This window comes from Anas acuta, chromosome 1 (genome assembly GCF_963932015.1).
Source record: "Anas acuta chromosome 1, bAnaAcu1.1, whole genome shotgun sequence".
NCBI classification, from domain to species: domain Eukaryota; kingdom Metazoa; phylum Chordata; class Aves; order Anseriformes; family Anatidae; genus Anas; species Anas acuta.
In genome coordinates, this window is record NC_088979.1 from 2,582,878 (window position 1) to 2,610,057 (window position 27,180).

A 27,180-nucleotide genomic window follows, 5' to 3' on the forward strand; every position below is an offset into this window, starting at 1 on the left:
ACGGTAAGAAAACAGCTATCAGCTTTCCCAGCAGTGGTAGAAATACTCTTCCGAGTGTGGAGTGGGTTGTAAGCTTCCTCTTAGCCTGACTTGTGCTCTTAAATCAGTAGGTTCATCCCCTAAAACATGCTTTTGCTGGTGATAAGCGTGGTGGTTTTTCTGCGACGGCCAGACTTGATGTTTCGAACCGGGAAAGATCTCCACCTGGAAGACTTGGCTGTCCACACTGAGTAGGCAGCCAAGAGCAGGCAGGCATCCCCTTGGCTTTGGACGTGAAAACCCGGGTGGCTGAAGGCCAGCATAAATAAATAGGGACTGTAATCGGACCTCTTGAGTGCCTCTGTGTGCTTTTAATAAGCAGCCCTGAAATGGATGAACAGAGCAAGGAGTGTGAGCTCTTCTGGCTTGGAAATCACGTGGGTTGGAGTCGCAGGGTGACGTCTTGTTGGGAGGTAGTGATGGAGAAGGAAAGAGGGAGCTGATTTTTTTTGAGAGGCTCCTTGGGGATTTTGATCTGTAGAAGCAGACTTTCAGAGAAATTAGTTCCCAGGCATTTTACTCGCGTGGTGCTAAGCTATCCGGACACTGAGGCTAATCAGTCATCAGAAAAGCCAATTTCCAAGCCTGATTTTTGCCAGAATCTGTAGGAGAGAGCAGCGTGGGTCACAGCAAGTTGAAACAGTCCATGAAGCACAAGAGATTTGAACGTAAATGGAGGCTTGGTAGCCTTCCTCTGCTGTTGGTCTTATCTTCAGCTTGCCTAATGCACCATGCAGAATAAAACACCCCTACAGTAGCAGACCTTCAGTGTGAGTTGGATAGGGATGCTGCTAGCTTTGGATCAAATCCAGTTTGAGCACGCTATTTAGGGGAGAAATTACAGAGTCGTGCAGAACTTCAGCAATAGCTTTCTTTTTTTTCTTTTTCTTTTTATGGCATGTAAAACATGATATCAGTGAAGTGGATCAGTTCAATTAGATCAGAAGTCATAAGCCAGTCCTCGTCTCTGTTACAGTTTTACTAGAGTTGATGAAAAACAGAGTATGTCACACCTGAATAACTTTCTGAAAGCATCTAAGAAGGAGGATTTTGTGAACAGTTGCACTGGGGTCTCTTCCTTAGTTTTGTTACACCCTTATTCGGGGTATGGCTGTAAGAGTGGTAAGATAAGTTCTTTATCTGTCCCCCTGGGCAAAAACTGCAGTGAATGCATGTCTCAATACGTAACCGCATCAAGGAAGGTCTATAATCCATTGTGCTTGTTCTCAAAGTGTAATAAAAATGCTCTTGATAACCAAAAACCCAGCAGGGTGGGAGCAATGCACTCATGATGGAGAAGTAGCAGAATATCCTGTAAGAGTTAGGATCATCCCTCTGCCCTTTGATGGTAAAGCTCTTCTACTTCAGCCCCAGCTCCGTACTTCTTGGAATCAAACTTTGATTTATCAGATTTTGGGGATTGCTTTCAGAAAAAACACAGCAATATGCAGCTTGAAGAAAGGAGTCACCTGAATATTGACTGTTTTTTTTCCTCCTCCCTCCAGAGGGTAAGGCCTGTGCTCAGCTGTTGCAAACACCTTATCAGGCTTGTGGACTTTGTCTGGAAGAACACAATTAACTTGACAGCAGCTGTTTCCCTTTTTGGGTGGAGCCTGTAATCTATTAAACCTAAATTAATGCATCTTCCTTTCACTTGTGCAGTGAGCTGTAGTCTTAGCCTTGTTTACTGCCTTGGAGCTACAGTTGAAACTTAAGATTTGTTGGCAAGTTACATGTCAGCAAAAGCCAGCAGGCTTCTACCAGCATCACTGTCCTTCTGGTAGGGATCATCTTTACATGTTTATGCCCTTAGAAATTTTAGATTTTCATGTGATTTTACCTTTCTGCCATGTGCAGCATCTGGAATGTGATCCTGTCTGTTGCCCTGGCAGCAAGGTTTTTGCAAATACAAACAATAAGCGTGAGTATAAAGGAAAAACCCACAAACTTTCTACGTTATTTGCCACAATTTCATTTGTTCTTTGAATGAAAACAATAAGCTGGAAATCCATCCCAGCGGCGGAGTCATATCCGTGAATTGGAATAAGAGGACTGGAGACATCTCAGGTTTTGTGACATCATTTCTGGAGGTTTGTGCTTCACTTCAAGACTTTCTCCTTTTCTGCTCATGCCTGATGTAGTATTGAGGGTGATCTGTATGTTAGCTCCTTCAAATGTTCCTCTGCTGGAGGCTAAGACCTCCCCTGCTGCCAGTCCGGTGGATGTCTCTTTTTCCTCTTCTTCTCCCTTTGCGGATAGCTCAAAGCATTCACTATTGCAGTGTCCACATTCAATTCAAGTCAATTATTCAGAAACTTAATTTGTCCTACCTACGTAAGTCAATTCAAAACTGAAAGGGTGATGGAAAGTATCTGTGCTCCAAAAGCTTGGTCTTCTGTGAGTTCCTTCCTGCACCGACTGCTGGAGAGGTTTAATGCCATCAGTGAATGAGTCAAACATGATTTAATTCTCTGTTTACTCCCTACTGTCTTCTCTCATCCTCCATCTGCTTCCTACAAACTGTAGGAATGGGTTTCTGAGGGAAGTGGGGAAAGGGAGTAGATGAAATAAATCAGGAAAATTTTTCTTGTGGGAAAGTAGATGTAGCAAATGGTGGTTTAAGGGGCTGTGTAAAAAAAAAAATCTATATATGCTATAGCTGGCTGGCATTCCCTACAATATAATTTCTGGACTGATATAAGAAGCGAGCATTCAATTTTTTGTATTTATTAGGAAAGTCTTGGCTTTTTTTAATAATAGGATTGGGTATTGTACTTCCAGGATCCTGCATCTCGCTCGTCGCCAGAAGTGTTCTGCTCCGTTTTCTAAATCCCTGCTAATAATTCTCAGTTTAAATTTAGGCTCATTGTAAACCGAGGTTGTTCTGGCAAATGGGACTAGAGGCATTTGTTTCTTCTTGGGAGAAGTAGCCATAGTATGTGACTGCTGTAATTAATGGATGTATTTATGGCTTAAAGTTGTGTACACGAGAAACCCAGATGTCTGATAGAAGCAGAGAGATACTTGGAGTGTATGATAGAACTACGAAACAGCGTATCAAGTGTCTAATAAAGCTGAGATTTGATTAATGTGAATATAAACTTATGTTAGCTTAATAAGCACAACTATCACAGGACTCCAGCTTTTGTTTTTTCAAGATTGTAGCCAGGAATGAACTTGCTGTGTAAAGCAGTAAATCAGCAGAGCAATGCATGACCGAGAGGAATGCCTCGCTTACAAGAGGATACAGCAGTGTCCTAAAGGAAAGGGGTTCAGCTGAAGCTTCAAACGTTGCCTCGAGCTTGTTGCAAGCTGGAAGAGAGCAAATGTGGTGTTACAGCATGTTCCTGAGCTGTAAAATCATGTCAGACCCCTTCCTTGGGAAGTTGGGAAAACCGCTTTATTGTGCAAACAAGACAAGGGTGATGTTGCAGAGAAGTCCTGTAACAGTGAAGAAGTCCCAAACTTGGCAACTTGCTTTTTCCAGGTCGATACCCAAGCAGAATCGATTGCCAGAGCAATAAATCCAACCCTAAAGATGTTCAAAGATGTGAAATTACTCAGCTTTTTCTTGGCAGGATATCATATGCTAAAAATGTTTCACATCTTACAGCCAAGGTAAAGAGTAGCTTTTTTGGGGGGAAGAGGAAACACTTATTTTAGACTTGAAAAGCGTTGAAGAAATACCCCAATTAGCCCATATTTCATCAGCTCGGGAACTGGGAAGCGATGAGGGTAGATGTTGAATTTTTGCCTGCGGGTTCTTGTTAGATCAATTAGGGATGCAGATTTTGCTGGTCTTAGATTACAGCACGGGGCTGATGTTTTGGTATCCAAACTAGTTTAGGGTGGCCTCCCCCTGCAAGGAATTTTAATGTTTGCTTTGATTCCAGAGCTTCCCCAGGCAGCAGCGTGCGACTCACCTGAGCCTGGACAATTACGCAGCAGCTTTCGGGGCCCCAAGCTCCAGCAGTAAATCTGCCACGGTTACGTCCCTCTGACTCTGCTGCAGGGACACCAGAACAGCCTGCAGGCGCAGAATGACGACACTTTTGGCTAAATTCTCCTTAAAAAGACCTGCAGTTCTGCTGTAACTGGCTTGGCTTTCCTGACCACTGAAGGAAATTTGATAGCGAGCCAGCGGTGGCCTCTCCAAGCTCTAAATTAGCTCTTAAAGTGCTGTGTAAGTGCTAATTTTAATAACAATAATACTAAAACTCCCTCTTAAACGATGTAGGAAGAATCCTGCCTTGGCTGATAGCATGCAGGTTATGCCATCAGTTGGCTGGGAGCTGTCGATTACTAAACCCAGGCGGATTGCACTCAAGGCACAAACTGTGCTAACTTCAGCCCGTGGCCTTGGACGTGCTTTCAGGCTAGAAATGGAAACAATATGTGGACAATTAGTGTTGAAACTTCTCTCTGCTAATTATATCTAACTTCTAATCCAGATTTATGGCCTAAACTTGGTGATCTCCGTTCACTGGTGCAGGCATAATTTATTCCTCCAAGCCTATTGTGCCTGTGAAGATGACAGATTTTCCAGTTGATGTTCTTCGGGCTTAGCTTGTGATCCTACAGTTGGATGACCGCAGATTTCCATGTGGGTGCAGTTGGGTCTCTCTTTTTTTTTTTTTTTTGGCTGGAGAAATAAGATTTCTGACTGTTCTTGCTTTTGCAACATGAAGTCCCTGAAACTTTCAGCTTGGAAGGCTGAGCTTCAGATGTGGCTGTGACCTTTTTGTTGCCATTTTAAAGTCCTCGCGTACAGAGGCTGCAGGAACAAAAAACCTGCTGATACTGGTCGACTCAGTGTAAATGGCTCTGTTTGGCATCAAGGCAGCCAAGTTTAACCGTAGGACACTTTTAATCATGCAAGGAATGTCAGGATGATACTCAGCTTAAAAAGAAAACCCATTTAATATTAAAAACGAGTTTGATTGCAGAATTACACTGTACAGTAGTCTATAGATTGGGAATATACTTTTAGATAGAGATTCACCAAATTATAGAAGCATCCTAAGGTATGTACTGGTGTAAAAGTCAGTCCAGGTAGGTATTTGTTCCTTGTATTTGGGTGTAGGTAGGACCTGACGGTGTTACAAAACTTCAGGTTGGTAGCCAAGCATTGATTAAAGGAAGCAATATGGCAAGCGACCCTCTAATAAGTTTTCAGGTTCACAAATGCTTTTTCAATGAGTAGAAGGCTTCTCAGCAGTGGGATTTTGCTACCTAAGTGGTGTGATGTTGATAGTGTACCACAGTGCTTTCTTGATGGCCTAGCAGACTTGACGAGAATGCTCTTCAGTGTAGAATGAGATGAAGGGAAGAGAAAGGGAAAGGTACGTTTCACTCAATTATTGCTCTTTCCATGTACATCTTACGTCCAGGTAAGAGTTCCCAGTGTCTGGAAAGAAAACATTCCAGAGCTTCCCAAAAGGACAGCTGGAAACCGTTGGAGTAGGGAACCTAAGCCCTGCTGTTTGATATGGCAGCAGAGCCCTGGGTGACCTTTGGGACAGGCAGCAAGCCTTGGTTTGGGCCCATGTAAGCACATGTTGGGTAGCCAACAGCCTCAGGATATTTTGGTGCCTCCGCAGAAGGTCCCAGGGCTTCATTTATGATATGGGACTGGCCTTCAGGTGACCCAGTGTTAGCCTCAGCAGTTTCTTTTATTTTTATTATTATATTTTTTTAAGCCCCCCAGCCTGGTGGCAGCTAGCAGAGCCATTCTGCTTTGTATATAATTTAGGTGGGGTACAGCTGCCCCCCAAAAGACCATAAGTGCCTATCTTCTGAACACTGAGAATCCTAGAAGCATTAGGGTTGGAAAAGCCCTCCAAGATCATCTGCTCCAACCACCCCCTACCACCAATGTCACCACCAAGCCCTGTCCCCAAGCACCACGTCCAACCTCTCTCCTTGAACACCCCCAGGGACGGGGACTCCCCCACCTCCCTGGGCAACCCGTCCCAAGGCCTGAGCGCTCTTGCTGAGCAGAAATGTCTCCTCATTTCCAACTCTTTAGTAACAATTTGAAACAAAAATCTATTTCGGAGGGTGGTGTGTAGGAGAAGCAATGGTGTGAAGGAACTGAAGCTAGCTCTGGATTTAATGTATTCACCATGAATGTTCTTGCACAACATGCAGGAGTCCGAATTGGTAATGACCTTGTTTAATATCACTAGCACTAATTTTTCCCTGTTGTCTGTATTATCTCTGTGTACTGGTTTGCTGGGTTAGCTGGTTTGGGTGATGTCCTCACGGTGATTAAATTAATTCCTAATGTCTGCTGTCGCCTAAAGGTAGGGCGCTAAGGGGAGGCAGTGTGAGAAGGGCAATTTTTTGGGGTTACTTCAAGCACGTAGCCTGGCTATCTCAATCTAACTGCATACAGACCATGAAAAACCTCTAGCCAAAAGCTTTAAATAGCAATGCCTCAATTGCTCGTAAATCTGGAAGGTATTAGAAAACGTATAAAGAAGGAGCTGAGCAGCCTCTTCTATATACTGCAGTGCCTTGGTCCTTGGCTCACAGAAAACGTGCAGCCTTCCTTTTAGTAAAAATTAATGTTCCTATAAGGCAGAGTTTAATTTTGGCTAAGCAGAGGTGGTCATTAAAGCTTGTATTGGAACAGGCTTGGTCCGTTGGTTGTGTTTGCCTGGCCAAATGTTAACTTCGTGCCGTGGGTTCTCTGACTGCTTTTCTTTTTTTTTTTTTTTTTTTTTTTTTACTGTTCTGACCAGGCATTAGCGGAGTTAAATTCTTACTCCAGCACCAGGGCTGCCTAAATAATGCTGTAACAAAGGGAGAAAAACTTAATTGTAAAGCTGTGAATGGGAAAAGTGGACATTGTGCTTTCAACTTGGGTACCTCTGTGTTATCTAAGGGATGTTTGCACTTTAAAATAAAGTTAGGTCATGTTAATGATGCTCATGGTAACTGCCACGTGTGTACCCATGTCTTCACTCTATTAATTGTGCTATAGCCTAAATATTACATGAGAACCCTGTAATTATAGCTCTGCGTGATCTACATCTATTGAATTTGACAAATGAAAGACATCTGTCACTTTTGATTGAAATTAAAGACTCTCTGGTTTCTTTTGACTGCTTATTTGTAAAATATGCAAGTTGTAACTCCTCTTCTAATGTTTCATTCATTTCAAAATAGAGCCTGGCAATCCAAATTCCCACTGCCGCTGCTGCTTTTGACGTGCCTGATGCATTCATCACCAGGACATAGGGGGAACCTTTAGTACAGGAACCTTTAGTAACAGCTGTGACTTCTCTTTACAGGCTTCACAGAGCCCAGTGTGCAATTAAACAGACTCAGGTAACTGTTCAGAAAATAGGAAGGGAGATTGAAGAAAAGCTGAGATGTACATCGACAAGCAATGAACTGGTAAGTTTGATCATTTAAAATCTTATTCTACAGGCTTCTTAAAGCACCGTGATGTACTGACCATAAAATTGCTTTTGTAAAAAACACGCGTGTAAAATCTTCACTTAAACCTAGCATTTCAAAAGGAAACTTAACCGAGAAGTGTAATGTAGCAGATTTCAGGTTTGTGTGAGCTACTCAAATGGGTTTATAGATTGCTTGTGCTGCTTTAGTTGTATTATAATTGCTCTGATACTCTCAAAGCATAAAAACTGTATAGGAAATACAAGAGTTTTATCAGGAAAAACAAGCTTTTAATGATAAATCTTGATGGGTTCTTGTGGTGGATTTAAAGTGGAATGAGTCTATCTTGCTGTATCCTGCTCCCTATGCAAAAACAGAGCGTATTCAGCTAGTTTTAAGAGGTGTCAAACTAAATTAAGGGTTTGATAAAATGGAAGAGTGGGGAAGACCCCTAATTGCAGCGTTGCTTTGTAGATGAAGTCAACTCCCTTAAGAGCAATATAACATCTCCTGTCAGTGACTCCAACCTGGAGCTTGTTTGCCTTCTGCTGGTATCTTGGCTGTTAAAAGGCTTTTAATCATCTTCATCATCTTTTTCCAGTTATGGATATCCTTGTCTTTCCATATGAAGGCTTTTCCTTTATAAATATGTGGAGCAAAACTACACGAACAACATTAAAACCAGAAATGACACTGATAATGCATGTGATACAGCTTCTTAGTGAAATGGCACATGGTATAAGGAAATGATTACCCATTTTTCTTTTGTTTAGCAGTCAAAACTCTTCCTGGGCTTCCATCCCTCTTTATAAATGTGCGAGCTGTAGTTTCATTCTTTAATCCTGAGTCACGTTTCCTGCTGGAGCCTTGAACCAGAAGGCTGGGCGCACACATGTTACTGAGGCGAGTAAGGAGAGGGAAGAGTTCAGGAAGAGCTGACTTTTTCTCATGCAGTTAGCGTTGAAGTAACATTATCTCCATGAGCTGCTGGGAAAAAGTGAAAGCTGGCAGCGTTGCATGAAGTGACAGTGTCTGGTGCTGCTTGCAGAAGCCGTGCTCGCAGAGATGTCTTCACATTTTGAGCTCTGTCCAGGGGTATGGCTGGACTAGAGGGATGCAAGTTCTTTTTCCGTTTTGAATCAATCTTCAGTTATTCTTAACAAGTATTCCAAACTGAAAATGGTGGGGAAAAAATATAAATGTTATATTTTCTCCCCATCTCTCCCCCAAAAAAAACAACCAAACAGGAAAACCAACCCACCCTTTAATAGAAGAAAATTCTGTTTCACTGTTCTCATGGAAGCGTAATTTCTTAGTGAAGAAAATGCATCAAATAAAATAAATCTTTAAAGACACAGGAAAAAAAAGCCTTAATTTTAAAGGAGAGATCCTTCTAATATAACTATGCATAATGACATAATCTGTTCCCTGCTCTGTTTTCTTCTCATGTGGATCCTCTTTTCTCATTGCTCTGAAGCTGGGAACAGAATTTAATAGCGCAGCTCAGACACTTCCAGCCTTTTTCCTGTTCCCTATCTCAATTTAGCCCAGGCTCCTCATTGCTCAGCTCCTCTCTTGTTACCAAGCCCTTTGCCAGGGAATTCTCGTGCTGTTAGCACTCTGTTACTGTCCACATACTCATCCTGCAGATATTTCCTACTGCATCTCCTTCATCTCTTAATTTCTGCCCTGGGCCAGGCTGCATCACTGAGCACAGGAGAAGGGATATATCCTATAGGACGAACAAACACTCCAGACCAAAGCTGAGGGTTTTTTCTTCCAAAGCAGCAAAATGATTCAGGTCCCTCGTTATCTGTTGTCTCACTTCTTAGTCTGCCAGACACTAGTCTTGTCCTACTTTTCCCTTTCTTCCTATCATCGCTTTTACAAAACTACTTATATGAAGAAAAACTTGAAGATGAATAAAATACTTTAAATTTTTACCTATTGGAGTCTGGTTTTCTTCCGATAGAAAAAGGAGAGTGAATGTTTACAGCTGAAGATCCTGGTGCTACGTAACGAACTGGAGAGACAAAGGAAGGCCCTTGGTCACGAAGTAGCCTCGTTGCATAAGGAAAAAAACACTTTGCATGACCGAGGTGAGTGTACAGGTGTTACTGCTTCTGCTGCAGGTGTCTGTAATCCATTGATCAGAAGTGTAGTAGCCTAGCTGTGGTGGTTTTACCCAACTGGGCAGCTGAACTCCACCACAACCATTCCCTTACTCTCCCTCCTCAAAGGGGAAGGGGGAGAAAATGGGATGGAAAGGGCTCAAGGGTTGAGATAAGGACAGGAAGATCGCTCAATTATCATTATGGGCAAAGCAGACTCAGTATTGGAAGATTCAAATAATTTATTACTTATTGCAAACAGGCTAGAGCAGTGAGAAACTAAAAGCAAAGTAAAAATACCTCCCCACCCCTGCCCACCAGTTCACCCTCTTCCACCTCCTGAGTGGCTCAGGGGAATTGGGGCTGCAGTCAGTCCTTGGTGCTTCGTCTCCACTGCTCCTTCATGGTCCTTCTCTGCCCCTGCAGGATGCTGTCTTCCCAATCTGAGCTTGTGGGATCCTGTTCAAGAACTGCTCCCACATGGCTCCATCCCATGGGATCCATCCCCCAGGAGCAAACTGCTCCAGCACAGGTCCCCCATGGGTGGCAGCTCCCCCCAACCTCCTGCTCCTGCGTGGGCTCCTCTCCATGGGCTGCAGCCTCCTCCAGACCACATCCACCTGCTCCACCAGGGGTTCTTCCACCCATGGGGGGGCTGCAGTGTGGAGATCTGCTCTATGTGGGACCCATGGGTGCAGGGGGACAGCCTGCTCCACCAGGGGCCTCTCCACGGGCCACAGGGGAACTGCTGCTGCGTACCTGGAGCACCTCCTGCTGTACTCACCTTGGGGGCTGCAGGGCTGGGTCTCACTCCCCACTCTCCCAGCTGCTACATCACAGCAATTTTTTTTCCCTTAAATCTGTTCTCACAGAAGCACAAACAATATCAGTCACTGGTTTGGCTCTGGCCAGTGGCAGGTCCCTTTTGGAGCTGTCTGGAGCTGGCTCTGATCTGACATGGGGCAGCTGCTGGGCTCTGCTCACAGAGGTTGCCCCTGCAGCCCACTGTTACTAAAACCTTGTCCAATATAACCACTACACTATCTTATGATGAAGGTGCTGTTTGTTTTTTTTTTGATCAGGCTTTAAAGTGCTTCTGCCTACCTTTAGTTAAACTTTACAGTCAGATAAAATCTCTTCACCATCTGTTATACCGAATTCTGGACAGCCCTTTCTTTTATTCTGTCTCTAAACAATTTCTTATCGTGATGCCTCTCTAAAGCAGCCTTAAAACTGTGCTTAATTAATTTTCTGAAGAAAATGAGAAGAGTTATACTGTAATGCAGTAAACAGTGGCATGATGCAGCCATATTTTAATGTCACAAGGGATTTTAATGTACTTGTTAGCCTAGGATCCCATTCTAAGAGTTGGAAGACAAAAATCAATCTTAAGAGCTTATTACATAAGTGAAAGGTGAAATGCTTGGCCTTTTTGGCATTTTATTTTACCCTGGAAGTGTTTTACAGTAAGACTCTACATGGTTATGTCTTGGTTGGAGCTCACCAGCGACCAAACTATGTGGCTGGCTGATCTTGTTGCAGGACTTTTTTGAATTCCCAGTAGAGTCCAAAAATAATGAGTCACTACTAAAAACGAAGTGCGTGTGACTTGCTTAACTCTGCCAGTGCATGTACTTGAGCTGCCTTAACGGAGTTACATTACTGTGGATGTGAAGGGAACAGGTGTAAAAGGAGAATGAGCTTTCATAGGTTGTGCTTGGCTGGGTGAATGGTGTATGGGGCATGAAGGCAGGTGTGCCTCCTGCACTGTCATTTCCCAGCTTGGCAGCATGTCAGAGCAAATGGGCACCTGAGACTAAATGGAGGGTTACTGCCAACACTCGTGTCAGTATCTACTCTTACAGCTTCAGATTTAACAAAATACGTGATGCTAATTGTGTTTTTCCTGTTTCCTCATATAGAAAATGCATTTGAGGCTGAGTACCAGAAGCTTCAAGAGTATAATGAATCCTTGTATGAATTAAGAAAAGAATGCACTGCTAAGAGGTAAAAGGGCCCGTGATTTTTTTCCACTAGTCCACAATCAGTAAAGACATACAGGTTTGAGAAGGGACTTCTGTTGCACCCAATTCTTCCTTACTGTTGCCCTAAAACTTCTGTTAAGACCTCTCTGCTACAGTTTTTAGTTATCTAAAGTGATAATTAACAGTAGCAAGTCTAGAAGCAAAGGAAATGGGATCTGGTGCAGGTGTAGGTTCTCTAGGAGAGAACCTATGTTTATTTTGGTGAAGCAGTGCTTTGTAATTGTTAATTGTTGTAGTCCAAATATGCTTACAATATAAGATAGAACTGAAAATGTTGTTTTGTCCCTTTAGCCATCCTTGTAGAATTCTTTTTGATGGGGGTGGGGCTGATGGGGGTTGATGGCTTTGCTTAAAGCTTTCCAAGAAACTAATGATTTTGGTTTCTTTTCCCCTGCAGAGAACTGTTTTTGAAGACAAATGCCCAGCAGACCATTCGATGCAAGCAGTTGCTGTCAGAGCTGTCTTACATCTACCCTATTGATCTGGTATGTTTCAAATGGTCTAAAATGTATTCTTGTTGTAAACAGGAAGCTCGTTTCACACCTGGAACAAACCTTGCTTTTCTGTAGGATCAAACTTTTCCCTCATATTGCTTTTTACAACCTTTTCTTGGATCTGGTCCTTAAGTTGTAAACCTCACACAGAGAGGACTTATGCCAGCATCGTTCAAATAGCCTCAACTATAGGAGTAGAATGTATATAACTACAACTTAATGGATACTTGCCACTTTGTATGTAATTATTATAAAGTAACCTTGACAGTAAGCTAGCTGAACTTTACTAGAGTGCACAAAAACAGATGGCAAAATACAGAACTCCTAAACCTTTTTCTGCAATGAATTAAGGTAAAGCTCTTCCCTTAAAAAAAAAAGTTGCTTTTGTTTTTGTTTTTTTTTTTGAATTATTTGAAGTGTTACTAAAACATTATCTCGGTCTGGGTTTCATTGAATATTTAGTTTTTCTTTACGAGATGCTTTGTTGTCATTGGGTTTTTTTTTACAGACTTCTGGCTGTTGTCTCATTCTCACTTTCCATTGTTGGTTTTAAACTTGCAGAATGATCAAAAGGATTACTTTGTTTGTGGAGTCAAGCTTCCTAATTCTGAAGACTTTCAAGGTAGCTGGATATTCTTAACTTAGTTCTTACAGTTAACACTGCTTCTAAACATAATAAAATTAAGTAAATTGATAGTAATGGCTACGGATCCACATTTCTGATTGGAAAGGTTTGGACTGGAAGAAAGCTTGCTCACTATTTATTCTTACAAACTGCCTTCATGCTAGCTAGGAACTGACTCTAAAGTACTTCTGTATTCAAAGTTTAATCAGTGATATGCTGTGGCAGGTTATCCAGAGAGGATGTGGAGCCTCCTTTCTTAGAAATACTCAGAGCTCAGATTGTGCTCGTTGGTACCTGCTGTAGCTTATCCTGCTGAGAGCAGAGGGGTAGGAATAGGCAATTTCCAGAGCTGCCTTCTAAACTCAGTCATTCTAGGGGGGAAAAAATTGCATTTTCCCAGTTTCAATCTATAAATAGTGCTCAGGCAATGTGCATGAGTCTCCATTTAGTTTGTTGCAGTTCCTGATGAACATACCAATAAACATCTTGCATAAATGACTTAAAACTTCCTGACACTAATTCCTGCTGTGGTATGGCAGGATTTTACGAGTCGGCTTCTACTGTAACTTTGCACATCATCTTTTTGCAGAAGCAAATCCATATGCCTGCCTGTGTAAGGGTCATACAGGTAACTGTGTGCATTCACCTGTAGGTGTTGGACATGAATTGGAACTTCATTAAAATCCCCTTGGGAATTTCTTGCTCTTAGTACTTGTTCACTCTGCCAGTCATACGGTTTCTTGGGCAAAAACCTCAATTGATTATCTAACATCCAAGAGGAGTTAATTTGTACTAACAGCGGGTATATCGAATGCTCGAATAATGGAGGAATAATGTTTAACACATTAATTTGTTTTCCTGGTTGCACTTGTGAGAATGAATTCAGTTCTGTAATTCTTGAGAAGGCAGTGGTGTGTGTCTTTTGGCCTGTTTTCAGTTTATTGCTATTAACTCCTCACAAAAGGATGATTTAATTCTTTATCGAAGTCTCTGGAAATACAGTTTTACAGGGAAGAAGTACTTAGCATTCAAATTAGTGAAATACGGAGTTGTCTGAGTTGCTGTGTCTTGGTTCAAACTCTTGGTAGAAAATATTAAAAAATAAAAAAAAGGCATCTCAAGGATCAGTGATTTTATTTGCAAAAATAGTGTTGCTTCAAAGGTTGAATGTTTAACAAAATCCTTTTTTAAAAGGATTTAACATTTTAAATCCATGTATCATCTCTTGTTGTAGAAGTCAGCATGATTTCAGACATTGTTGAGCATCGTTAAAAGCTTTCTTAGAATGCCCTTGGTTATTTGCCCAGGACTCCCTTGTGCCTCAGTAGGGATGATTCTGTCGTGGTGTTTGTATTGGTATGCTCACTTACAAGGAAGAGGGGAAGGAAAAACTGAATCAGAAAGGAGAAGCCTTTACATGGCTAGCATTTGCATTCTAGAAAGGATGTAATTTGAATCTCAAGACCTGTTTATTCCCAGCAGGTGAAGCTTTAAGGCTGCAACCTTAAATGTCAAATTGGAAATGACCCTTTAAAACAATGGGTTAATCTAACTTCTTCGCCTTACTGCCAGACAACAGAGCACAGAACCTGGGGTCAGTCTCTCTCTAATGAGTAAAGCTATGGAGGAATGCAGCTTTTTTCTGACCCTGGTAATATATGTCACCTGCATATTGAGAAGTGCAGAAAGTTTAAGTCTTGAGTTATGTCTTGGGATTTTTTTTCCACTTTTCCATCTCTTCTTCACCCTCCCTGATCCAACGAAACTTTGGAAAGAGTAACTTTAAGCTTCAAAAGTGTAAAATTGGACGGAGGATATGTCATTAGCCACTTTGTCACCTTTAATAAGAGGCAAAGGGTGAACTGAAAATAATTGCAAAGCAGTCTAAAGTTGTTCTTACTTGTATCCGTGTGTTATAATTTCTTATAACTTCCTGAAGTGCTGAGTCTGCACTGAGATTCAACTGATTTATTTAATGGATTTTTTATTATTATTGACAGCAAAAGATGACGGAAGCATTGCTGTTGCCCTGGGCTACACCGCTCATTTGGTTTCAATGATATCGTACTTCTTACAAGTGCCACTCAGGTATCCCATAATCCACAAGGGCTCCAGGTCTACAATCAAAGATAACATCAATGACAAACTGACAGAGAAAGAGCGAGAGTAAGTACACCATAGATACTTCTGTACTTCTTTCAAAACAACAAAAAACACCTAAACTCAAACGATTTGGGGTACTGTGATGGGATACTGATTTTGAAGTTATTTGGTACGGTATTCAGTAGTTGTGGGACAGGAGCTTCTGAGTTTCTGGGAGCTACCTATAGTCCAGTTTTGTCATTCTACATCTATTGATAGCCAAATGCTATTGATTAGGCATCTAATAATGATAGAAAAACCTAATTAGTGGACCTTGTAGGTAAGTTGTGGCTTCTGATTGGAAAATTTGCCTTTTGTGTTTCTCTACTGGCTATGGGAATAAACTGCAGACACCAGAAGCAGCCTTCAATGGGGGAGTTGCTGCAAATGCTGTTGTGCTGCTTGATTCACCACAAAATAGCTGTCTTTAGCACAGAGGAGTTTTTAAATGGTTAGGAAAGAGTTTTGTGAATTGTTACCTGCTAATAAATCAACTTAATATTCAGTGAAAAATTTGTCATCTGGCCTATAATCATTGTCTTTCAACATGGAACTGGGTTATTGTTACTGTTAAGCTACTCGGAAGCTATCTTGCTGTCCTTAAATCCACTCCCCGAATGCCTCCTGCGTTTTGGCACTTTGCCTGTTTTCCCACTGTCTTTGCACCTGTGTGCTCGAATATGAAAATAGGGGCAATTACTGGTTAAGCTTTGCTTTGTAGCCTGCAACCACAGAACTCAAAGGAATGCAGCGCTGACCAGCTGCGGGAGACCAGCTGCTCCACTCCGATCCTCTCTGTGTCTGCGGGCGGTTGCAAAGTCAGGCTTGCAGCACCAGTAACCTTGTTTGTTTTTCACTTGTAAGATTTGAAAAATGAGCGAAAGAAATGGCTGGAGGAAAATTAACTTGTGGAAAATTGCTGTCTCTATTGCCTCAATTTCTTGATCTCTTTGGGTGCATACAATCGAAGTCTTTTAGCGTTTATAGTAGCATTTCTTACAAGTCCCAGTCGAAATGGAAGGGTCTTTTCATACTGTGCATAACTGGGAGGGTTGGGATGCTTGGAAGTGTCTGATTTCTTTTTGAAGCTCAGTGACCTTTGGCAGCTGAGGTAACTTGCCTTGAGTTAAGCTGTTGCTGAGCTTTAACTGTTGTGATGTGATAAAATAGGGACTATAGTAATTCTGAAAATGATTTTGAGGTGAGTTATCCAAGAAGTCTTTGATACTATTTTAATAACTTAATAGAAAGTTAATGTGTTTAGTTTCAGCTTTACTTCTCTAAGCACATGATCGTCCTCTTGCCTGTTCATCACTTTCAGACGGGTATCAAGCTAGAGCACTTATATCTGGAAAACACATTTCTGAGGAGCAGAGCTGCCTGTGTGTGGGAGTATAAAGATTAAACCAATTTCCTGTTGTCTGAGACAAAGTGGAAGGTTTAGTCCTTTAGGCTGGAGCCTTCCAAACCCTCATGACTTAATACTTTATTTCACAACAGTTTCTGAAAAGGAGAAAGTTTGGCTAAGTATATTAATCCCTATTGGGCTATTTACCTGTGTTCTGCAAGATTTTTTCAGGATTAACTCCTGCTTGAGGTCTTCTCTTCCCAGCTATTGGAGAGTCGATCCTGCCAGCTCTCAGAGGACTTGAGTTGCTATAGAAAACCTCAAATGTCTGAACTTGCAGTTTTCTTTCTAAACTAATAGCTCATGTTTCTCATGTGCTCCTAACTGAATAGAGCATAGCAATTAACGTGTGTTATTAAATTTCTTTACTTCAGTAACCTGTCCTTAAACAGCTTTTCTAACTCCAATGTAAACTGTTAAGTAATTACACTGAGGTTTTCTGTGTACTCAGTCTTTATTATAACACATTGCATCGTAATTATTTACTAGATAAAGCATTTGATTTGGCTTCATACTGTTTTCTGGACTTCAGGGTTGCCCTGAATTCTTATTAAGAGATTTTAAAAATTGGGCACTGGGGGGTAGAGCTGATGTTTTCATTCAGGAGAAATTTCAGCAGTACATGTGTTTGTTTTTAATGTTATACTATATTATGAGTGTATTACTTCATGCATCTTTCAGCTTTCTGCATCAGCTTCTTAAAGTCCTTCTAATAAGCTGGTCAAGAATTTTGAGAGCTTTCAGAATGTAAGTTATATTTGGGGAGTATTTTATCCACTTCAGATCCGTTTCCCTGAACAAACCAGGCTACTTAAGTCACAAGATTCTTGTGGAAGCCTTCAGTTTTGTGTGCTGCCATTATTGTTATGTTGGTACTAAAGAATGTACAAAAGTAAGAGGCTGTGGTGAAAATTTCTCTTGCATCTGGCCCCATTACTGATGGTGGAACAAGATAGGGAATACCTGCCAGTGATGTACAATATATGGTCTTGTAGATATTAGTATTTATTATCTATTTGATAGCTTTTCTCTCTGTATTCCATTAACTTATTTTGATACTACTGAAATGCTGTAAGTTTTCTCCCATAAATCTGCTTTTGTGACTTTCTGAACCTAGGGAAGGAAAGAATACAACTTTCAGTAAACAGCTCACATTTCTTCAGTGGTCTCTTTGAAAACCTTCAGAGTACATCCAATATGTGAGAGGAAGGAGTACCCTTTCCAGAAGTTCTGGATTCTGAAAGATCACAAAGAAAATGATGGATACAGAACTCCCAAATTTAAGCTAGTTAGCAGAGCAGCGTGTTCCTCTAGTGACAAACATACTTAATAACCTTACCTTAATTCCTTGGTACTGTTCTTGCAGAATAGGAACATAGCACTTCATCTTGTTCTCATAAACCTGGTAAGAATGCTGAAATTAAACTATTTAGGACATGTTCTGATGCTGTCTGTCAAGCCCTGAATTTAATGCTTCTGTTAGTCTGCTCCCAGATTTTTAAATAAAGCAGTTTTTAATATAAGAAGAATAAGGGGTGGCATGTCTGGAGCAAGATTGTCTACGTTGGCGTTGTTGCCTTTGTCATAAGGTTTTTAGATAGTCTTCCCTTCAGGTCTCTTCTAGTAATACGAGTTAAAATCTTACAAGGTAAATGTCTGCATTTTGCAAGCTGGGAGCTACTGCATCTTTTTAGACAGTATCGGTCTCCTTGTACCTTCTAAAGTAAGTTCAGGAGCATACATATGTCATCTGTTTGGGAGTATTTTTAGCTTCCACGTTGACTCAAAGCTACTTGATTTCTTTATTTTATAATTGAAATTTCATATGACTCTTGTGCAACCTGCCAGTTGGAGATTTAGGAATAGAATACTCGTTTCATCAAATCACATTAGACAGCTTGGATGTATGTATGCTTACCAAAGAAAAGCCATGCTCTTCAGAGTTCAATCCCCTTTCCTTTAGCTTGTGTGTGTCTGGGAAAGTGAAATGCTTTTTCAGAGCAATTATTTGTTGTATTTTCACATTTTCATTCATACTCAATCTTTGAAAAGATTTTCAGGGACTCTTCTCTGTTAGATGTGTGTACATTCATCTCTGATGCTGCATTCAAAGGCTACCTCAGGAACCAAGCAGTTACGTGAAGCAGCTTAAGGAGGAATGAAGTTGAACATACTGCCAGTTACCTGGGGTTTGGCTCCTGGGGGCACTGAAAAGCTCAAGCGTGACAGCTTTGATGGTCAGTACTGTCTTGGGGCTGAAATCAAAATTCAGAAGGACTGAGTATTGAGAACAGTTTAAGCAATTTGTTCAGGGGAAAAAATAGCTGTTTTAATTTCTGCATGCAGTAACATCATTGAGGAGCAATTGAAGGACTTACTTTGAAGCAAATCTATGCAGGTGATGAGTGTTTTTCATTTTTGATGAAATAACTCTATGGCATAGTAGGAATAGGTTGTTGCATGTCAGTAGATAACCATGAGTCATTGGAATTATGTCTATTCTACACCTTTTTTAAATAATGCTAATTCTTGTCCTCACTGAACACTTTCTGTTGTCATTAAACATAGGGAGCATCTGTCTATGATTGTGTTACTGGATTCTTATAAAAAATAGGATTAAAATTGTATGCCTTGTTTGCAGTTTAAAGTGATAGATATGATCCTGAAGAAACTTTCTGGATATTTCTTTGATGGGTTATGACCCATAAGTAGTCTTTTTTTTTTTTCTGGAGGTCAGCTTCATTATTATAGCAAACTTCAAGTGTGCCAGAAGATTATAATTAGGAGTTAGTTTTTATTGTGATGTTTAGGTGGGTATTGCAGAAGTAATTGAGCCAGGATCATGGAGCGCTGCTGGCACCTGACTTGATCTGGGAACAACATCTGAATGCATCCAACCTCTTATATTATTACATATACTTTAAATTTGCTGCAGTTCTGTGGCTGCCAAAGGCTTTAAAGCCTGGTTTTATTTCATTGCTGTAGCCCGTTTGGTAAGTGGCGAATGTCTGAATAATTAAAACCAGGTCATCTTTCACCAGGCTGAGGCAGTCTTGTAGCAACAGAAGACCGCAGCACACAGGAAATGCAGGTGACCTTGTCAGATCTTCAGAATGCTTCTGGACTCCTCAAGGATGTAAAGTTATGAGTGAGTTTTTCCTAAGACAGTTTATTTATAGCTGAAGCTGACACATGCGAGTGCTTGGCCGAGGGTCTGCAGCCTGGTGTACGGTGAACGTTAACATACTTGCATGGCTTGTTGATTGAGCCTTGAATTCGAACCAGCAGGTTGGTTTAGCCTAGTTTGGGGTGCTCTTAATTGGTTGAAGAGGCCAAGCTTGAGAGAAATGGAAAAGTTAAGAATAGTTCAGGCCAAGTGCACTTTTAATCTGCACATGTTTAAGCAGTTCATTTGGTGGGCTGGGGTTATGTTTAAGGCATCCTCATTTGCACTAAGAAAGCAAGCTTCCAGTTTTCTGCGTGTGGTTCATGCAGAACTAAGTCAAGCAGTCCCGGTTATTGCCAGCTCGAGTTCTGATGCAAAAAGTTGCTCTGCTTGGACCTGAATAAAGCAAAACTTACATCCAGACCAGTTCTGCTACGAGATTGCTTCCAAATTCCCTATCTTGATGAACTGTGATGTCTTTTGCTTCAGTGTGAAGAGCTGGATTTGCAAGTAAGAGGAGAAGAGCTGAGCAGGCACGTGGATAACTTTTTGGAGTGTTTGGAAACCACTTGTCGAATGAGCTCAGTCTAAACACGGTCCTCGCTTCTGTGGTCTCACTCCCGTTTCTAAGAATGTGAAAGCTGAAAGTCAGGAGGTGGTTATTGCCTTGTGTCCAGTAGCAGATAAGCCATTTGCAACACAGCAGTCTGAAAAGTCAGGACACAAGTGAGTGAAGAATAACTTTTCACTGATGCTGACATCTTCCAACTCGACAGAGAAATCTTTAATCATCTTTGGTACTTCAGCTGAGATGATAAAATGGCAACTTTGGGAAGAAATCTTGGCAAACTTAAATCAGATGGAGGGAGACGGTTTGTTGAGAAACCTAATAGCTGTCAAAGCAGAGCTGATTCTTTGTGGTAGATTGAGTGTGTGTTAAGCATTCGCCTATTGCTCAAAGAATGCTTTTTGCCATGAACTTATCTTGAACTGTATTTGTGCGCTCCACATTCTTGGGAATATTTAGCTAGAACGCAGGGTTATTTTATTCTTGATCACCAAATCAATACTTTTGCCTTCATTGGGTCAGCACTTATTAAGGTGCAGAGATTATAAATCAGATCAAGTGCTCCTTAGGAAATGCAGATCTTATTAACACTGGCTCTGGGAGGGAGCAGCAGCTTTTGCATGCTTCTGCCCAGTCTGAGAAAGCAGATTTTGTTTACTGCAGTAGATGAGACCACTGACCCCGGACATCTACAGCTGAGAAATGTTTTTGTGAAGACATACTAGTCTTAGCTTACTCCCATTGGAACTCTATCCTCCTCCTGAGATGATTTTTCAAAACATTACTTCATTTTTCAATGAGCGGGGACTTGACCTGCTTAAAGTGTCCTCTGGTTAAAAATGAGCCTTTGGTGGCAGGGAGATTTAAAGCCCTGATAGCGGGGTTGTCTGCTCTGTCCTTACAGATAGCCCTCGCAGTGTGACATCCATCACAGAGCGTCCAGCAAGCCTTGAATTCAAGCTGTAACATGTCAGGGATATGCACAATCGACAAAAAGCCATCAGCGTTGCTAGTTCTGTGGATTGCTGGCTGTGCTTTTTTAGGTGTGTGACAGTGTTATTTGCTGAACCAGTAGAATGATACCTTTATATTTTTTATAAATCAGTGACTATCTTATCAACAACTGCTTAACTTTCCTAATCTGGGTCTTTGGTTTCCTTTCCTGTGTACAGCCTGTACATATTGAAGCTATTGTACGTTCTCCAAGAGCAAGGTCACGACAGTTACACTTCTTAATGGAAAGATGGCAGTGCTTCTGCTTTTGATTATCTTATTGTTGAGCTATTCAGATAGGCATTTTGAAAATACGCTTCATGCAGTTAAACTGCCAATATGTTTTCCTTTCCCAGTAAACTAATTATCTTTGTATTGTGTAAAGTTTGAATGAGGATATGCTTTTTTCCCTTGGCAGTCTGTATTTTTGTCATCAAGTTTGTTTTACAAGTATTTGTTTTCTCTCATGTAGAGACTAAAAACCATAGAGTAATCAAATCTGAATTCACTTGTGATTCATATTTGTGTCTTAATCTCATCTCTAACAAAGCAAAGTGTACACTTGTAATCTCTTTTTTACTGCCATTTCATTTGACTTTCAGTTTTACGCACCAGGTGGGGATCTTACTTTTTCATTTAAAACTTTTCCAATCACGCTGTTTGTTGGCAGCCTAGTTAGCTGCTCCTTGTAGGCTGTTACTGACCCCGAGGTGAGTTTGTGGCCCTTACCATCGACTGGTAGCTTGATGTTAAGAGGATCCATAGCACTCTGCTGCGCCTCTAGTTGAGGAGTCTGGTGGTGAAGGCAAGTTCGTACTGTGGTGTTTTTGTTCCTTCTAACAAGAACCCTTCCAACAAAGACCAGCTGCCTGGGCACATTACTTCAGGCTTGTGCCAGCCTCTACTCTGAAGCTGATAAATCTTTGGTGTAGCTTATCTGAAAAGGAAACAGGTTTTGAAGCTGTGCAGCCAATGCTTCTTGTGCTGTGGTCATCTGCTGGAGTTGGAAGTGCTGGGTATTTTGGTGGCTGTGGCTCATTAGGAACCTGCTTTCCTAATATTTGATCTGAAATGTCCTGGGTAATAGTGGTTTCGAGTGAGATGTCTGCACAATGGTTGCCCTCCTCGCTAAAAGGCTCTCCAGGTTTGCTTTATTCTGGTTGAGAAAGACTCTAGCAGTTGTACACAACTCAAGCTTTCTCTTCTAGATACGACATTCCTTTACAGTGAGCACACAGGATGTGGTCAGGTTGGAGGGAAGACGCTACTCCTTCCTCCCTGCCTGCCCCTCGCAGCCCCCCAGAAGGGTCTGAAGTTGAAACTTAAACTTCAGTAAGTACTCAAATCTTGTTCTTGTACACTCCTCGTGCTTCAGCCATATCATGCAAGAACTTGTGGCTCTTTCAGGCCATTATCTTAGTTGGATTGGGCTATTTAGTTCTATCCTCATATAGGGCATCCTGTCTATGGGCTTAAGCTGGAAATCCATCATTCTCTGAACTGCCCCATTTTTTTGGTAGTGTGTGTGAGGCACAGTTATTCCCTAGGTCTGATGGATGACTCTGCTATCACACCAGGGACTGTTAGAGAAATTACATCAGTTCTTTATCTGTATAATAGTGAATAATTGGGCTTTAGCTGTGTTCTGCCAGCTCTGCTGCAGTCATATCCCTGCAGCCGTTCTGCTTACTGTCCTCAAAAATAGGAAATGAAGGGAACGAAGCCACCTCAGGTTTGTGATCTGTCCCAAATTCAGTGGATGCACTCAGGTAGGATGTAGTCAAAGTGCAGCAAATATGGTGATGTGAAAATGCACTGACATTGGCTTCACCTAATTGTTAAACCAAGTTTCTGATCTTCAGTTAACTAACGGGTAAATACATTGCATAGGAAACATGTAATTAGTATTTTTTTTTAGGTGTTAAAATGCATTTCCTGTCTTAAACTACATATTTTGCTTTTGTTAAGTGTATTGTGTCTCTGACAACAGGCTATTAGTCTTTTTTTTGAGGTGAGCTTTCAGTGAGGGTGTTTGTTCAGTTCCTTAAAACATGCCAGTATTTCTTCACATTGCAAAGCTAAAATATTACTGGTCCTCAAGCTTCTACATAATTCTGAAATTAATGTTATTTAACACTATTCCAAACCAGGTTGAGAATTTCACCTAGATGTGCCAAATGGGATGTATTACGATATGTAAATTGTGCCACGCTTCAGCCTGTGGCAACCAGTTAGATGGCATGTGTAAAATCTTTATTTTACTGATTTCTTCCCCAAAGAGCTTTCTGAAGTAGAGATTAAATTTTGAGACTTCTAATATAATTTGGGATATGGCAGAATGACCGAGCAGAAGAGAATAAAAGATCTAAAACACATGGAGTAATACCAAAGTAGAAGCAGGTGAAAGCAGTTAAAAATGAAGCAAGTTCTTAAACTTTAAAAATAGTTTGTATTAAAGACAGGCGGTTCTGGACAATAAAAATTGGCCACCAATATATTGGTACATATGTGACTTTTTTTTTTTTTTGGTACAGAGGAGTTCATAAATCACAGAACACAACTGAAAATGTTATTTGGGCTTGAATTCATAAGAGATACTTGAGGTCTGAAATAAATATATGGAATAAGGATTCTTTCAGCTTTCCTAACAGTTAACATCTGACTGAAGCAAGAGTCCTGTGGTGATTTACTGCAAGTTCATCGAAAACTGAGGCTGCAGTGTAGAACAGCTAAAGATTAGCTCAGTAACACATATGAGGATATAAAATTAAATGTGATCTTGATGGTTGATAAGTATTTGTCTGAGAACAACTGAAAAAGGCAATTCTTAGTGGGTAGAATAGAATAACCAGGACAGTTTACTTATGAGTTGTTTTAAAAAAAAAAAAAAAATCCTAATGCCTAAAATACACAAATTTGGCTAACCAGAACTTTAGCTTTGATTCTGGAAAAACTATAGGTTTATTCAATGTGTGACATAAGCAATCTTCACCTTTTTATAGTTCTTAATTTTTATTTTTAAATACATCCATGTTCGTGAGCAGTTGGCTGGAGATACAGTAGTAGCAAAGTTCCTTTTAACAGAAGTGATGCTTTTAGTCCATACATCCAAAGGTGAGTAAGAGATGGCATGAGGTTGGAAAAAAAAATCATATTAAAAATAAATTTAAAAGAGGAAGAAAAATACAAACTGTAGGCATCTCATTTTGAATTGTAAATAGAAAAGGGAAGATCCTTGCAAGAAGCTTTTCTTTTAGCAACACAAAATCCTGGTTGTCCCTATTATGCCTTGATTCACAGAAATAAAGCTGAACTGAATGCTGAAAGGCAATTTAGACAATCTTCCTACCCCAAGGAGGGGTGAAGTTTATTTAGAAAGAAGCGTTAGCGAGGTACAGGCTGGGTTGAACATACCTCGGAGACATTAGGTGAGGATTGTTCTGTACTTTGTGCTTTATGGTTAAAAGATGATGTGTTTTTCTCTGTGATGAACAAGTAGTTTCAGCAGTACGGAGTGAAGACTGATGGTCTTGTGGGGCACTTTGCACCTTTTGGACTGAATTACTGCAGGAATGGTGTAGAGATAGCTTCAGCCCCCTGGACAGGTGCAGCTGGCAAAGGTGTTCATTGAAATTCCTGTCTGCCCATCCTGACCAAGAACACAAGTGGTTTTAGACACAAAGACTACAATTTGAACCAAAAAATGAAATCTGCCTTGGTTTTACACGGATATTTCTGTTTAGCTGTTTCCATCTTAATGATTCAGCTGGAGTGGAAATGATGGCAACCAGCCACCCTTAGTTTTCCACACTGACTGGAAATGCAGATATTGAATTTCTTTTTGAAGACTTTTAAATGAGAGGTGACAATTTAGAGCCCTGTCTACATTCTCTGTAACCTTTAAAAATGTGATTTACTGTAGTAAGGCTGTACTTCTCACTTAGGTTTATAGGAAGTATAGCTGAATGTTTAAGATGTATACTTCTTGACTACCACATTAGACAAAGTCTCATTAGCACGAAGACAGACTCCAAATGAGTGGCTTCTGAAGAGTCCTGTTAATTGGTGTAGCTGGAGTTGGGTACTTCAAAGCTTAATACCCCTTATAATGGCATTTCTTTATGCAAATATTCAATATCTACTTCTTTTACAACTTATGAGGTGTTGCAGGATCTTTGAAGAATTAAAAATTACATCTGCCCTTGATGGTGGGGCGCTGGTTTTGTAGTTTTGACTTGGAGAAAGAGGAGACTTTCAGCCCATTTTTATTTAAAAGGCTGCCTTGTGGTTACTTTTCCCCATCAGAGTTGCTGTGAACAAAGCACGTAACCCTGGCCTCGCTTTTTCCTTTTCACAGCCCTTTTGGGAGGCTTTAATGAGGCTTAGTACTCTAGAAACTTCCACGTGGAGTCTACGGTGTAAAATAATACCAATGTTGACACTTCACTTAACCACTCCTGTAGCTGTGATTTCTTCCTTTCCCAGCCCTGTTCGCGTGGGCAGTTTACAAGGAAATTAGTGTCTTCCTTGTAGGCTTGCTCTAATCTGTTCTGATCCTTGAGCACAGGCTTTGATTTTTCAGACTCACTTCAGATTCTTACAAGTAGATGTCTTTGGTTGTGTAGATCAGCAGAACTCTAAGTCTTGACCTCCTCTTTGGGTTTGCTTACCCATTGCCCATCAGCAAAGCCTCTCTATGTGTAAGTTGACTGAAACTAAGTTGCTCTGTACTTCAAAAACTCATCAATTCCTGTCGGTAGAATTGCTCAGCAGCTGGCAAAATCCAATATTACACAGAAGACTTCAGTGCTAAGAATAACAACCAATTTGAATGTTCGGTGCCTTTGATGGAGAGGAGAAGGAGAGCTCTTTGAAGAGCTGTGCGAAGCCAGCTCCATTCTGACTTCTGCACCAGTCTTTCTAGGACCAGATTTAGGTGGAAGCGTTCTTTACCCAGCCGCTCATGTCCGCTTAGGGAGCATGACAGCAATTTATAGGGGATGGGTCGAAATAAAGCAGTTGATACTGACTCATTGGCACTACGATTCCAGCTGGAGACGAGCTCCTAATTACCTTTGGGGATCCCCCAAGTGGGTTGGAAAGGTAAGGTGGAAGCAGGTCAGTTGCCATCTGTCCCGAGCTCTGCTAAAACAAATTAGTCAGAACTAAAAATACCTTGTAACTGCCTCTGTGATTTATTTCTTTTGCTGGCTCCTGGGATAAATGAGATCCTAAAGCTCTTCTTGAGAATCTGGGAAAACTTTGGCTCTTGAACACATCAGTGTTAGGATAAGCCTCGAGTGTGCTTTGTGGCTGCAAGCATAACGTTCTAGTTCACCCTGGAAGAAACTGTTCTGTCATTCTTGTACTTGTGATACCACAATAAAACTTTTGTCCAACACAACGTGCCATGAAAGGGGAGGTGAGCTATGTGTCTAAAAATGTAATGCATGTGTGTTTTGCAATTTATTATGGACTTGCCTCCGTTCCTGCAGCGTGGTGCAGCTGGGTAACGCTGGTCATCTGACTTGTATCCCAGTGAGTCCTATAAAACAGAGCACATGACTCAAAGGAATTAATGAAAACATTACATTTGTCACTCCTTTAGCATTAAATAAGCAAAATGTGAAACTTCTAGAATAAATGTAAGCTTTTAAGAGTGAGAATCCTCTTCGTTTTATCTTAGATCTTAAAAGCATGTATTGATCTTCTGGCTAAATTCAGTCGTGTGCAGTTCAGATCACGCTTACTTTGTGTTCTCCACCTTCTGAATTCAGAGTGAGACTTTTTTTTAAGTTGACAATTGTGCTAAAGATTTTCAGTCCCAAAGCTGCCTGTCTGCGTTCCTGCCAGCTTCTTCCTTTCATCTCTACTAATCCTTGTGCTTTTCCCCAGCACAGGGTCTTACTGCTGGCGTGTCAGGTGTCAGAAGTAGAGCAAGAATAGCCCTGAGTGCACTGGAAACAGATACAGAGACATCTCCAAATTGGTCCCAAATTGGGCTAACTTGTTATAAGTTACTAAATGTTGTGCTTTTATTTCTTTCATCAAGTTTATGTTCTTGAACTACGATCATCTTTATGAGCTACTGTTAAATTATTGCTCAGCTGACATATGGCAGTAATGTGCTCTTTAGATACAGATACAGAATGTCTACTGCAAACTCAGGTTGTATCAGGGCT

General features: G+C 41.0%; 1 protein-coding gene across 5 annotated transcripts in view; it reads left to right on the plus strand.

Moving 5' to 3' along the window:
* Nucleotides 1-27,180, plus strand: part of UVRAG (UV radiation resistance associated) — a 92,753-nt gene that overhangs the window by 32,680 nt on the left and 32,893 nt on the right. For 3 of the 5 annotated variants that reach the window (XM_068692402.1, XM_068692556.1, XM_068692482.1), the window contains exons 7-13: nt 7,338-7,443; nt 9,419-9,545; nt 11,480-11,564; nt 12,000-12,087; nt 12,658-12,718; nt 13,311-13,349; nt 14,722-14,887. In XM_068692402.1, coding sequence (XP_068548503.1) covers nt 7,338-7,443; nt 9,419-9,545; nt 11,480-11,564; nt 12,000-12,087; nt 12,658-12,718; nt 13,311-13,349; nt 14,722-14,887 — 672 coding nt within the window. The remainder of the gene's footprint in view (nt 1-7,337; nt 7,444-9,418; nt 9,546-11,479; nt 11,565-11,999; nt 12,088-12,657; nt 12,719-13,310; nt 13,350-14,721; nt 14,888-27,180) is intronic. The other 2 variants (XM_068692730.1, XM_068692641.1) reach the window with 1 other exon arrangement.